This window comes from Nylanderia fulva, unplaced genomic scaffold (assembly GCF_048542155.1).
Source record: "Nylanderia fulva isolate GAGA-0341 unplaced genomic scaffold, ASM4854215v1 Scaffold11, whole genome shotgun sequence".
NCBI lineage: Eukaryota > Metazoa > Arthropoda > Insecta > Hymenoptera > Formicidae > Nylanderia > Nylanderia fulva.
The window spans coordinates 2664618-2677346 of NW_028189302.1; the positions used below are offsets into that span (position 1 = coordinate 2664618).

At 37.5% G+C, this 12729-nt stretch overlaps 2 protein-coding genes across 2 annotated transcripts in view; one reads left to right on the forward strand and one right to left on the reverse strand.

The window, feature by feature from the left end:
* Positions 1 to 12729, forward strand: part of LOC146724949 (uncharacterized) — a 124047-nt gene that overhangs the window by 70171 nt on the left and 41147 nt on the right. The window lies entirely within an intron of this gene.
* The window catches only part of Drgx (Dorsal root ganglia homeobox), a 53299-nt gene continuing 47908 nt past the window's right edge, over positions 7339 to 12729 (reverse strand). Inside the window, exon 5 of the mRNA XM_085486325.1 lies at positions 7339 to 11323. Within this exon, the coding sequence (XP_085342451.1) occupies positions 10816 to 11323 (508 nt within the window). The 3' untranslated portion in view covers positions 7339 to 10815. The remainder of the gene's footprint in view (positions 11324 to 12729) is intronic.

The following is a 12729-nucleotide window of genomic DNA, read 5'->3' on the forward strand; positions in this document are numbered from 1 at the left end:
GGCGGTAGCAATACACGAGTACGCGTGTATCATCCTATCTACGAACACTACGCGCTACCTATACACACACGCGCGCGCACACTCATACACCAGCATCCAGAGCGAGAAAATCTACCCGGATACCAGGAAACAGACTCAGGTGCGCCGCACCGGCCGGTATTGAATTTATAATTCCATTAGGGACCGCGCCGTTCCCCGATCATTTTCGCGTCTTCGCCTTTCACAGCACCGGCCGCCACGTGCCGCCGATCGAACCGTCGTTTAGCATTTGCAGTTCTATTTGCAGGCTCGCTGCGCAAGCAGAATTTTTGTCGAATTTTTGCGATTTTCTCCCAAGTGCGTAAGCCTTTCCTCTTCAGCCTGAAATTTAATGAAACGTGGACATGGCAATGTCTCATGAATGCGAACATACGAAAGAGCTAACTGGTTAAAATTAATTTTTAGCATTATATTTTTTTAATAAAATTGTCTAATTAAATATATATTTTCTATATAAAGATTCTGGTTTTGTTGATTAAACAATTATAAAAAGTAACAAGATAAAGTTTCATGTTCTAAAACTTGTACATAGAGACTTTGAAATATTTTGATTTTCATTTTTTATCTTTTACACTATTTAATATTTCGATTTAATTAATTTTCTCAAATTTTTGCGATGTTTCCCAGTGCATAAGCTTCTCCTCTTTCGCCTAAAATTTAATGAAACGTAGACATGGCAATGTCTCATGAATGCAAACACACGAAAGAGCTAACTGGTTAAAATTAATTTTTAGCATTATTTTTTTTTAATAAAATTGTCTAATTAAATATATATTTTCTATATAAAGATTCTGGTTTTGTTGATTAAACAATTATAAAAAGTAACAAGATAAAGTTTCATGTTCTAAAACTTGTACATAGAGACTTTGAAATATTTTGATTTTCATTTTTTATCTTTTACACTATTTAATATTTCGATTTAATTAATTTTCTCAAATTTTTGCGATGTTTCCCAGTGCATAAGCTTCTCCTCTTTCGCCTAAAATTTAATGAAACGTGGACATGGCAATGTCTCATGAATGCGAACATACGAAAGAGCTAACTGGTTAAAATTAATTTTTAGCATTATATTTTTTTAATAAAATTGTCTAATTAAATATATATTTTCTATATAAAGATTCTGGTTTTGTTGATTAAACAATTATAAAAAGTAACAAGATAAAGTTTCATGTTCTAAAACTTGTACATAGAGACTTTGAAATATTTTGATTTTCATTTTTTATCTTTTACACTATTTAATATTTCGATTTAATTAATTTTCTCAAATTTTTGCGATGTTTCCCAGTGCATAAGCTTCTCCTCTTTCGCCTAAAATTTAATGAAACGTGGACATGGCAATGTCTCATGAATGCGAACATACGAAAGAGCTAACTGGTTAAAATTAATTTTTAGCATTATATTTTTTTAATAAAATTGTCTAATTAAATATATATTTTCTATATAAAGATTCTGGTTTTGTTGATTAAACAATTATAAAAAGTAACAAGATAAAGTTTCATGTTCTAAAACTTGTACATAAAGACTTTGAAATATTTTGATTTTCATTTTTTATCTTTTACACTATTTAATATTTCGATTTAATTAATTTTCTCAAATTTTTGCGATGTTTCCCAGTGCATAAGCTTCTCCTCTTTCGCCTAAAATTTAATGAAACGTGGACATGGCAATGTCTCATGAATGCAAACACACGAAAGAGCTAACTGGTTAAAATTAATTTTTAGCATTATTTTTTTTTAATAAAATTGTCTAATTAAATATATCTTTTCTATATAAAGATTCTGGTTTGTTGATTAAACAATTATAAAAAGTAACAAGATAAAGTTTCATGTTCTAAAACTTGTACATAGAGACTTTGAAATATTTTTATTTTTATTTTTTATCTTTTACACTATTTAATATTTTGATTTAATAATTTTTAATAATAGTAAAGCCATTCAAAAAATATATGGATTCAAATGAATGTATACGCACAAATCAGAAAAGGAAATTAGGTATAATAATAGACATTGCCTGACTTGATCCTGACAAAAAAATAGTTTTAGTATAAACGAAAAAAAAAATCAAAATATATACACCAAAAATTAATCTCTCATATTTATTTCGAGGATTAAAAAATTTGTAATCAAATTGCGATAGTGTTTACCGCTTTTAAATTAGAGTTTGATTAAAAGATCGATTTTTGAGAGCCAGTGAGAAGACGAAACTTTTATTTAAGAATAAAGTTACAAAATGACATATATATTCATATTAACATTAACAATATATCAACATTGCAATAAATATAACCGGAAAAAAAAATTCTGAAATAGATAATTTCTCATAAAATAATTCAACTTACGAAATAGCATTAAATATCACAATTATTAGACAATCGTTTTACATGTGAATGATTTAATTCTTTATTTGTTTTCTATCCTTTCATTATTTTCCAATTATATGCGTGACATTTGATTTTTCTCATAAAGTATCTATATTTACACTTCTTCTGTACTAATTTTTTTAATGTGCGTAAAAACCTGCAATCTCTATTGAAAAACACAGAATAAACTTACATTTCCGAAAAATCTCGAAGAAATTAATTTTAAACTTGTTATTTACAAGCTTTGTTGTGCGTCTGCATTTTTTCATGTGAATGATTTAATTCTTTATTCTTTTTCTATTTTTTTTCTATCCTTTCATTATTTTCCAATTATATGCGTGTGACATTTGATTTTTCTCATAAAGTATCTATTTGCACTTCTTCTGTACTAATATTTTTAATAGTGCGTAAAAATCTGCAATCTCTATTGAAAAACAGAATAAACTTACATTTCCGAAAAATCTCGAAGAAATTAATTTTAAACTTATTATTTGCAAGCTTTGTTGTGCGTCTGCATTTTTTCAAGACAAATAATATACAAATTTTCGAAATAAGCTTCTTAAACTCGCAATCAAGGATTATTTAAATTAGACCAACAAAATAAACGAGATCGTCGAACCGATATCGCTATATACCTTCTAACAAGCGTGCGCGGAATCTGAAATCCAGCCGATGGGATAAAACGGGACAGAGAGAAGCGGGAGAACGAGTTTTTCCCGCGGGCGGGATTACGTCTATCCTGTATACGTTACACGTGAACCAGATATGTCGATCTGATCTCTCCCTGCCGAGTCGAAGGAGAACGAAGGAACGGCCGCGAAGTGGATTCGAAAATTGAAAATCATTGCTGCTTCTGATCCCCTTAGTTTCGCCAGACAACCTCAATAAATTCTCCGCTCGCCCTCGCGCCCGTGGCTTTATTCTTTATAAGGCGTTATATCGAAGAAGAAGATCCCAGAATCTGTCTCTTTCTTCTCTTTGTTCAACGAAACCTTTGCATCCCTTGTTTTAACGATGTATACGCTATTAAGGTCACAAATTGTATATGAGTTTCAAATTTTATAATGATTCCCTTTTTCTCTTTTTTTTTTTTTTTTTTTTCGTGTATTTATATCAAGATAAGTAATAGAACTTTTCTCGGAGTAAAGAGTATTAAGCTAAAAAAGTTGGGCATCGATGAATAAAACAATAGGATAAAAATATATTTGTTATCCATTGCAGGCTTGCAATAAAGTTTCTCTCTTCCTTTTTTTTTTCATTTTAGAGCTTTAATCATATTAAAACGTTTTCTTATAAGAGGGGATAAGAGAGTTTGCGGAAAAGTTAAGAAAGATGCCGGGGAGAGCTTTTAAGATGAAAATTGGAATATTTTAATATTCTTCTACTTGTTAAAAAATAATAGAGAGAGACAGAAGTGTGCAATTAAGGTATTCATATTAGAAATTAATCTAATATTTCTGTAGAGAGACTATCAAATAAATTTATAATTTATTGTTACAACTTGTTATCTCTCTCTCTCTCTCTCTCTCTCATTATTATATGTAATGTATCATTTTAATTACTTTACGTAATCAACTGCTTTAACAATACAGAGTACGTCTTAATAATTGAACGGACCGAACAGCATCGTTAATGCAAATATAACTTGTTATCTCTCTCTCTCTCTCATTATTATATGTATGTGCCATTTTAATTACTTTACATAATTAACTGCTTGAACAATACAGAGTACATCTTAATAATTGAACAGCATCGTTAATACAGAGGTATCGCGGGTGGCAAAGGATGCCGTCTAATAAACAATTGCCTTCATTCGCGGCGTCGCGCGCGCAAAGTGGCCTTATTTTTCCCCTAATTCCATCAGGGCTGAAAGTGGTGACGCGGCGGCGGCGCGAACGAAGCCCGAGAAGAGACAGACACCACGCTCTCTCTTCTCTTCTCGGGACGGTAAAGCGTGAAGCTGCTGCCGCTGCTGCCGCCGTTGCCGGGTCCTGGAGCGCCGCGTTTCTCAGCGGCTTTGACATGCAAATTGCCTGACAATGAATTTCGTAAAACCTTTTACCGCGGAGTGCGCTTCGTGACGGAGAGGGAAGGCGGCGCGAGAGGGTGGTTGACGGGGTGGTTGAAGAAGAAAGAGAGAGACAGAGGTAGAAGAGGTGAAACGGAGCACGCCCTCTCGCGCACGACCCTACGCATGCATTTGAGGGGGTAAGGGGTGGAAGCAGGGGTGGGGAAGAGAGACGCCAGACGACGTCGCGGTATTAATCACTGTCTACTGGCGTCAGGCAGCCTCAACCATCTTCTCTCTCCGTGAAGCGCGAATCTCGTGATATTCGAAAATCAGTTACTCGAGCCCGATTAAAACGACCCCACCCCTCCATTTCCTTTCGCGACTGGATTGAGATTGATTTCAATCCCGCGCGTTTTATCGAAGATACCGATTCTTCGGAGAATGAGAGAAAAGAATTAATCCTGTAATTTATTATGTATTATAATGAGATTGAAGAATTATTTAATATGGAAGATTGAATAATTTATATATAAACAGTCAAGTTTCTTAAGATTACGGAATAACATAATGTTATTTTTAATTGACAATCTCGGCAGAGTTTAACATTATTATAGTATATATGAGATTAATTTATATATGGAGCTTAGTAATCTCAAACCAAGAGATACAGTTCCGAATAATTAATTTTTCATGCTTTGGCTCTGTTGGCTGATTTAAAAAAAAAACATCATATTTATATTCCTAATATTGAGAGCCGATAAAAATATTTCTTTCTGATATATATATATTTTGTATTACACGTGCAGGCAAAGTGGCACTTTGCGTGCGTGTTTTCTGTGCGGAAAACGGCCGATTTCCCACGCCGCCATCTAGCGGACAAAGCCACTTTGCCTGCACTTGTAATACAAAATATCGTGTGTATCAAGTGCGGATTGACAATTGTTCACTCGTGACCAATTGTCAACTTTCCGCACTCGATACACAATATACTATTATTTAATATATAAAATTGTAACTGAGAATCCGTTGTTTGGGCAAGCAAACAAAATTTAAATTGCACAAAGAGGATATTGAATTTTCCTTTCGACCAATCTGCTAAGTATTTCCACATACGCTTAACAGGATCGTCCAAGAAATGGGCTTTGTAAAAAGAAGTGCGTAAATGCGGAATTTTTAATTCCGTCAAACATTTCTCAAACATGCATCTTCGCTTAGCTAATCCACTTTCTGAAAAGAATAAAGAAAAAGGAATTGAATTTTCCTCGCCACTTCGTCGAGGAACGCCACTTCGCCGTCGAATCTTTGCGGGACTTCGCTTCCGCAGGAAACGCCAGCAGCTATCGCGGTTATTTTATTCGTATATCGCCGCGGAGATCGCGTTTGCCGTAAAAAGGATACTCCGCGCGCGTTGCCTGAATTGTAAAGGACCCGCTAACCAATGGCGCGGAAGCGGGCGAGCTAGAGGAAGAAGAGTATCCGCAAAATCCGCCCACGCCGGTTCCGGCAAGTTACGAGGAAGGAATGTTATCGAGGGATAGGGTATACGCAACGGGATCAATCGGATTTTTCTTGCTCCGGGAGTCTCTCCGCTTCTTCTCAACGTGTACGTCCTACGTACATACAATGACTACTAGGGTACCGGCTCGTTGAATCCCGGCTAGCCACGTAATGGGTATCGAGAGACATCGTTAAGCGTCGATCGCCTCTTCCAAAGTGGCCCGGCGCCTTGATTCACCCCTTCTCGCGCTCTCCCTCTTCTCAACCCGTCGTCTTCTCCGTCTTTCTCTCGGGTGCTGTAAGGGTTTGCGTAAGGGGTGCGCGTGGCTATAGATCGCGATGGTGGTGGCGGCGAGAAGGCAGGATAAGAAGAGAGGGTGGAAGAACCGGGAGGAGAAGGTGAAAGTGGGAGAGGAGGTTAAGGAAGGTGGAGAGGAATGGGGGGATAAACCATGATGTCGTTGATTAATACGGTTTACCAGTAAGTGTAACGGAGTGTGCAGAACGCGCGCGTTCGCCCCTCTTCCACCCCGTTCTCTCTGTCAGCCACCACCTCCGTCTTCTTCGCCATCGCCACCACCACTATTTCACCTCCGAGAGAGTCACAAGAGCCGCGTTTCTCCCTTCCACCCCCGATGGAATCCGTTGCACCAACCCGGAGCCACGTGCCGATCAATGGCGTCTTGCCGCTGGTTGGTCGAGCCGGGAACAACCCCCGTCGCTCTGCTTCTCCTTCTCGCCCTCCCGCGCCATCCTCCCCTCCCGGTTTCTTTCTACCCTCTCTTTCCCTCCTCTTCTTTTTTACCCCGCGAAGGAAGACTCGCCGTATCCCCGAGGAGGGTTGATCCCATAAGAGAGGGCGAGCTTTTCTTATGAGGAGCATTGATTGCCAACACCCTCTCCGCCCCCGTCACTTCCTCCCTTTCACCCCCCTTCCACTGCCGGGGGCTATCTCTCTTCCCGTCTTTCTTTTTCCTTTTCGCGCTGTTGCATTATTTCTTCTAACTCTCGTGTTTTTTTTTTTTTTTTACCCCCGGTGTGTTCTACTCGGCAGCTCGATCTCTCGGTTATTCTCAGTTATGGTACAATTATTCTACGTCTGACGCGAGAGGGTGGGGGGTCAAACGAGCGATGCCATTGGCGGACACGAAGATGGAGAACTTATTGCATCGGGATGAAATCGCGGAACGATATCGCGGATGTGTGTAATCCCCTAGGTAGCGTGTTAGCGCGGGAAAGCGAGTTATCCGGAATCGGAATTTTTTTTAGGGATATGGACGAAAAATCGGATGGACGAATCTCGGAGCGAGAGATGTGGATCTGGGATAACTGAGTCTCAAGTGTAGTATACTGTACTCTCTTATTCTCCGAGTTTCGCGGGGATGATATAATCTACGTGATTGTTGGAGGAAATGAATTTGTAAACACCGGATTCATGAGAGAACAAGTTTATTCGATATATCGCTACCACAGTTCTGACTACATAGTGTAATCGCTACCTTACAATATACCTTTTATTTTAGACTATCTTTGATTAGCAATGACTATTTATCGGGAGGTAATATACAGGTCTCTACAAACAACTACGTCCGCTTCTCGCTTCTACGTCTCTCGAAAATCCAGTGGAATTACGGCATAAACGCAATTATATCTTTTTCTCGTTGAATTCACGCGTAAATATCAAATGAAATCTGTACCGTATACTCATCCTTTCTTCTTCCGCGCGATCGCTTCTTCTTAATCTAGGAACATTAAGAAAAAATGACCGATCTTATTTGGTAATCGTTACCCGACACAAATCTAAAAGCGATTTGTGTCTCTCGCTAAACTTTTTCTTTTTCCCTTCTTTTTTGTTTTTAAGGCATATAAGAGTAGTAGCCGACTCGAGACGAGTTTCTTCTTCGCGTCTTACTTGTACAGTCGGGAATTAAAATCGATATAATCGTAATGAAATCAATTTTTATTGACAGAAACATTCCGCGGCGATCTTGTTACTCTTTTCGATTTAACAAGATCTCGAAATCTGAATCCGAGATTATACCGGTTTCAAACCCCGCTTCTCTTCTATAGGAATGTTATAATGAATGCACACACACACACACTCTCTCGAGCCTATCCGCGTTAGCTTTGAACGAATCGACTGGTCGAGCATATCGAGCGATTGAATATATAGCGCATCAGGCACGTGTTGGTCCGTCGCGTCTTCTTATACTCGCGTGGAAGGAAACGAAACCATTCTTTCTCGCAAACACCTTGCTATACATCTTCGTATAGAAATTTCGACATTATTTCAAGATCGCGTCACATTATATACGATACAACACGGCGAAATATTTTTCTAACGTACCTATTTACATATATTATTGGGTGTCCAGCGGTCGGAGAAATCTGGAAAACCGAGCATTATCAAGGAATTTTATAAATCTGGAATTGTCAGTGAAAAAAGTCAGGAAGTTTTACTATTTATCTGGATTTTTTCACATTATTCTACATTTGTCTCATAATTTGACATTTTTTATTAAATAAATATAAAATTTCCTTGACTCCCAACACGCTAATTTTCTGTGATTAAAAATCGATTCATCTACAGCGTGTTTGTTAATTTATATTTTCACCGTCGTATTATTTTATTTCAATGTGTTTAATAGAGACCAAACTAAAAAATTTGATATAATATAAAAAAATTTATTTATCTGGATTCTTTCACATTATGTTACATTTGTCTCAATAATTTGACATTGTTTATTAAATAAATATAAAATTTCCTTGACTCCCAACACGCTAATTTTCTGTGATTAAAAATCGATTCATCTACAGCGTGTTTGTTAATTTATATTTTCACCGTCGTATTATTTTATTTCAATGTGTTTAATAGAGACCAAACTAAAAAATTTGATATAATATAAATAAAAAAGGTGATTATTTAAATAGTTCATAGTGACATGTTTGTTTCGAGTATCGTACATAATGCAAATTGTATAATTGATTTAAATTTTTGTTTTAACTTCCGAACTTTTTCATTGTTGACAAAAATATCTCAAGAATTTCATGATTTAACATTTAATTGATTTATCATATAGATATATGCAAATAATATATTTGGAAAAAATAATACTAAAATGTCAGGGAAAAAATTAATTTCTGATCTTGGAAAATCTGAACAAGTCAAGAAATTTTACTATTTATCTGGATTTTTTCACATTATTCTACATTTGTCTCAATAATTTGACATTTTTTATTAAATAAATATAAGCTTTCCTCGACTCCCAACACGCTAATTTTCTGTAGTTAAAATCCCAAGAATTTCATGATTTAACATTTAATTGATTTATCATATAAATATATACAAATGATATATGTATTTGGAAAAAATAATACTAAAAAGTCAGGGAATTTTTTTCATTGAGTCTGCTGGACACCCTGCATATGAATATGTGTAACGATATTTTGAGAGCAAATACATTTTGTATTAAGTATGCAAAAGTATTTCGTTGTATCATTGTTCTGTATAATGTGAATCGCGATCTTATCGTGTCGTTTTTTTTTTCGCTCCCATTTTTTTCTCGCCGCTGTTATTTCCATTATATACAAATCGCGACGTTTTAAATTTAACATGTCAGATCGAAATCTAGTCTCCTCTTCTCGTAGATTTTTTTTTTGCAGAAATTGTCTTCACTTGTAAATAACAGATTTGCCAAACTCGTTGTGTCTGGAACTCAATATTTTGCGTAACGGTATTCATTGGAAGTAGTAGTGGTGATATAAATATGTTTGCATCGCAAGTTAAGGCAATAAATAAAGTAGCACTCAGTAGCATAGAATGAAGATTTGAACATTATTGTTGATTATTATACGTGAGAAGAACGTTTATGTCTGTGAATACTACTAAAGATTATTGTTTGATGAACGTCACCTATTTACATCTCGTCTGCGATTATAACAAAGTAATTTGTAAATTGATAGTGCTGCGTTATTCAACAGTTTATTGCATATTTAACGAGTATTAAAATGTAATCCTATTTCTTTCTCATTTGTATTAAGATAGAAAGTCGAGAAAAAATTTTCGAGAATGATAAAAAAAATATCCCGTGTTCTACTTAAAAAATTTAAGTATTAGTAACTTTTGTAAGAAGAAAATAGTTGGGCTGAAAAATAACTTGACAAAACTTTATAAAGTCGACTCTTTCTTATATAAATGAAAATGCAGTTGATTGTCGAATTTGCTTCGAATGAAAATCTCTCATTCTTCTAAAAAATCAGCGCGTTATATGAATTAAAACAAAATTTTCTATCAAGAGTGCGCAAGTTCTTAATAAGCGCATCGTAATTTATTTTAACAAGTTACAATCGAAGGTAATATGAATATAGTTTGCAAAATTCAATTCACGGCATTATGGTTCGTTAAATAAATCATAGTCGCCTGCCGGAATTGAGACTCGTAAATTCGTTCACCATAATGCCGAAAAAGTTTCTTAGTTAAAAAAAAAAAATAATAAAATACAATAAAACTCAAATGCAATCATAATGAGGAAAGCACTTGTAAAGATTGAGGAGCAGTCTAATCTCGAAAAGTACAATTTTCGATGCTCTAGACGTGAAACTTGAATCATTAAATCGAATAAAATCTACGATTTGATCGGATAAATTCTACAATCCAAAAATAATAAAAAAAAAAAAAAATATGATTTCCATATTAATTAATAACATCTATTTGAAGAAGAGAAGAATTCTCTATATTTCCGTTATACGAGAACACAGAGATAAATGATCTCTACAGCATCGAAATTCGAACTCACCGAGATCATTACACCGCTCCCGACTTTTTGCAATCACCCGATGATTTACATCCCCTTGACGGGATTCACGCCACGTTTACGAGATGATTTCGGCATCCGTCGAGAGGACGATCCTATGGATCCTCCTTGGTGGTCGGCTGTATTTGGTGCACCACACCGGGCAAATGATGATGATGATGGTGCTCTGGTCGCCTGGAAAGACCCAGCAAGGGCGGCAGCAGTGGTAGAGGCAGAGGCAGAGGCAGACCGCCTGGAAAGCCGGCGAGGCCGCCGAGAAGGGCCGAGGCGGTCGAGTGCTCCTGAGCTTTCCTTCGCAGCTCGGCCAGGCTGTTGCTCCGATGGAGATCGGTGCCGGTGCCGGCGGTGCCCGGCTTGCAGCAGCCGCAGATGGAACCGGGCCAGCCGGTCGGCGACCAGGACAGCATCTCCTGGAGGCTGCTCGGCCGATGCTGGTCGCTGGTGGTCCACAGAGACGGCGTCGTCGAGGTCAGCGATGTCGACGCGCTGCTGACGACCTTGTTGCCGAAGAGCGGCGGCGAGAATTGGGCGGCCAGATGGGGCGAGAAGAAGATGGACGTCGGCGGCTCTACTGGCCTGAAGCCAGCGCTTATTCCCGTGGTGCTGAGAATTTTAGGGGAAAAGGGAGGTTAATACAAATGAGAAAGAAAGAAAAATTGAATTAAAAATGCAAATCTCGTTGTTGAATTAAAAGTTATACGTCGCTGCTTTGAGAGATATATTGAGGCTTATTAAATTCGCTTTTATTTTGTCGGGAATACTCGAGACTTTTTTTTAATCTCTTTAACTGAAAAATATAAAAAGCAGCTTTTCTCGGGAATATATCGAAAATTATTAAGATAGATAATAAAATACAACTACCCATAATTATATATCTTCTTTATAAAATTCATGCTGTGTTTATAAGTTGATTTCGATATCGTCCAACGATTCTAGAAATTGCATCTGCTAGAAACAATTATCCCTGCATTGTTTTATTATTGAATGCAAATATAAATATAAATTTTTTTACATCAAAAAAATACTACATTATATATGAAATTCCGATATGGAGCTTAAGGGTTTAAATTTTCGACAGGAGGAGCAAAAATATTTCGTCTCTACAAGATTCTATTTCTAAAAATAAATGCAATAATTTATTTATCGTCTCTAACTTCTTCCTTTAATTATTCTCTAAATTGAATAAATAAAATAAAATGCCTAGTTCCCCATATACAAAGATTTCAATCATCACGCTGGAAACGATCTTTAACTCGTCCGCGAATTAACGCTATTTGAGGCACCGGCGCGATTATCGTCAAAAGGACGTCGCAATTTCGCGCGATTCCAACTACCGGCGTAGAGAAAGCGAGAGACCGACGCGGATAGAGATTGAGAGAGAACGCAACAGAAATTGAGGAAGGAAGAGAGAGAGAGAGAGAGAGAGAAGGAGCCCGTCTGCAAGCGCTAATCCGATTAGCACGCGCGATATTCCGCATCCTCCGAGAGGAGAGGAGGCTGCTTTGAGGCGCTGATGATTATCTCAAATATTAATCACAAATATTGTTTAATTAATGTAACGAGCTCGAATCGGAGTCGGAGATCGGGGTAGGAGAGGGAAAGGGAGAGAACCCGAGTGGGGAGTTAGGGTAGACAGCCCACGGCGTTTAGGTTGTTAGTGGGTAAAGGCAGAGCCAACGAAGGGGGTTGAAGGGGGTTAGGAAAGACGTTGCAGCTCGTCGGCAGGCCAGATTTCAGGTGGTTGCCCCGGTGGAAGGGGTGGCAAAGCTGGGGCTCGAGGAGACGGAAAACCGCGCGATAATTAGCGGCAATTAGCCGCGTAGTCTACCGTGCAGCTCTTGCTTACGTGCTCGTTTGCCTTCCGCGAGTACACGCACGCGCGCAAATGTATGTGCATGTGCACGCACGTGGATCCGCGGCACGTGTAAACATATGTGTGTGTGTGTGTGTATACACGCGCGCGCGTATAAATCCGCATCGGAACCGCTTCCGCGTTACTTGGACGAAGC